A 1,800-nucleotide genomic window follows, 5' to 3' on the forward strand; every position below is an offset into this window, starting at 1 on the left:
AGATGCCTCCGAAGCCCAAGGCCGACGACCCAAGCTCCTTGGGGAACCTGTACCTCATTTTTTACAACGTGTTCCTCACTCTGGGGTAAGTTGTGTGTGTGTGAGAGAGAGAGAGCGAGATGATTAGCATTTTTGTCCCCCTTTTTTCTTTTTGTTTAATTATTTGGTAAGTTTTTTTTGTCTATAAAGGAGTGAGGGCGAGATGGATTGGCATTTTTTCCCTCTAATTTTTATCAATAAAGGGGTGATTTGGGTGGTTGGAGTCTGTATGGGAGTGGTTGGGCTGAGTTAATTAGATTTGAAGATGATGTGCTTTATTGAAATGCCAAGGGTTAGGGTGCATGGCTTTGGTTTGTTGGCTGGGGATGGAAATGTAAGATCATGTTGATTATGTAGAAAGAGAGAGAGAAAAAAAAAATTGTTTGCGCTCATAAAGAACTAAGGAAACGACACTTATTAAGCATGAGAGATGCCGTAAGCGCTGTGCCTCGTGTTCTGGCAGGTATTCGACAACACTCAAACTCTTGTATGTCGGGAGGATAGAGCTTCTAAACCTCAAAATACTATTGCACGAAAAGAACGCGTCTAGATGCCGTCTTGCCAAATATATGGGGGAGTGGAGGTTTGATGATATTTGCCAGAGCACAAAGCCGAGAGCACCGCAACATTCTTAAAGCTGTAATATTGTTTATGATTATTGGACTATTGCCGCTCTTTATATCACTAGCAAATCCTGCATATAAGCAGCAAGCTAAACAATGTAGAGTCAATAATTCAAACTAAGTTGATCTTTTATCTTGTGCCCTCGGCATCTATGCAAAACCTCCGCTGATACGGTTATAGATTATTATTACCCTATTAAGATAGTATTTAAAACAGCATAAATAGAGAGAGAGAAAAATTATTGATAATTATCTGAAAAATCAAGTCATTTATATGAGTCTGTGTAGGGGAGTGAATGAAATAAGCTTGCTGCTTAATCATAAATTTTACTCCATCCCTATAGTAGTTTTCAAAGTGGGACTCGCATAGCAGACTATCCAATTTCATTTGAAATTTAATGTGATCTAAAACAGAAAAGCAGCAGTTTCAAATCTAACTAGTTTAGTGTCAGGCAATTGTGATTTTAGTGCTCCAACAAAAGCCACAAACCTTTAAATAGTAAAGTAGAGTTTGAATTGAATTCTTTGAAAAGTGCTTCCTTATACCAAAAATACAGCAGTGCATATTGAGACTGATATGTGAATCTGATTAAGTAGTGGAGGCTTGTAGCATTTCCCAGAATCTCAGCAGGGCAAAGAGGCCATATAGAGAGAGCAAATGATATTGCTTTAGTACTAGAAAGTAACATATCACACACAAAGACTATGTCTTCCCACCAAGAGAAGTTGTGTAACTCTGCTGGAGCTGCTTGTTAAATTATATTTAGAGAAAAATATCACTAAGCATCAATAGCATTTATCTCTATGAGGATAATGCATTTGCTACCAAGCTAAATAGAACAGCTAACAATCTACACTTGTAATGCCACAGGTCCGTCAAATAAAAGACCATAATCCTTAACTCTCATTTTTCCCCTCTTAGTCTTTTTGTCGCAAAGCCTAGTAAAAAAAAATGTCCTCGTGTGTCCGCAGGTGGTTGATCGTCTTGATTCAGACCGTCCACCATCTAGTTCACGAGCAAGGCAATATTACTGGACTATGGGAAAACACCAGTTCCGTGCTCCTGATTTTCCAAACGCTGGCGGTCTTAGAGGTAAGCTATTGCAGTAGAAGATTTTAATCAAGAAAATTGAAGTAC

General features: G+C 38.5%; 1 protein-coding gene across 1 annotated transcript in view; it reads left to right on the forward strand.

Moving 5' to 3' along the window:
• LOC119585855 (very-long-chain (3R)-3-hydroxyacyl-CoA dehydratase hpo-8-like) overlaps positions 1–1,800 on the forward strand; it is a gene marked incomplete in the record, with an annotated part of 6,857 nt that overhangs the window by 323 nt on the left and 4,734 nt on the right. The window contains 2 exon segments of the mRNA XM_037934587.1: positions 15–85; positions 1,635–1,755. Of these exon segments, the coding sequence (XP_037790515.1) occupies positions 15–85; positions 1,635–1,755 (192 nt within the window).

The sequence above is a fragment of the Penaeus monodon genome, chromosome 20 (assembly GCF_015228065.2).
Source record: "Penaeus monodon isolate SGIC_2016 chromosome 20, NSTDA_Pmon_1, whole genome shotgun sequence".
NCBI classification, from domain to species: Eukaryota; Metazoa; Arthropoda; class Malacostraca; order Decapoda; family Penaeidae; genus Penaeus; species Penaeus monodon.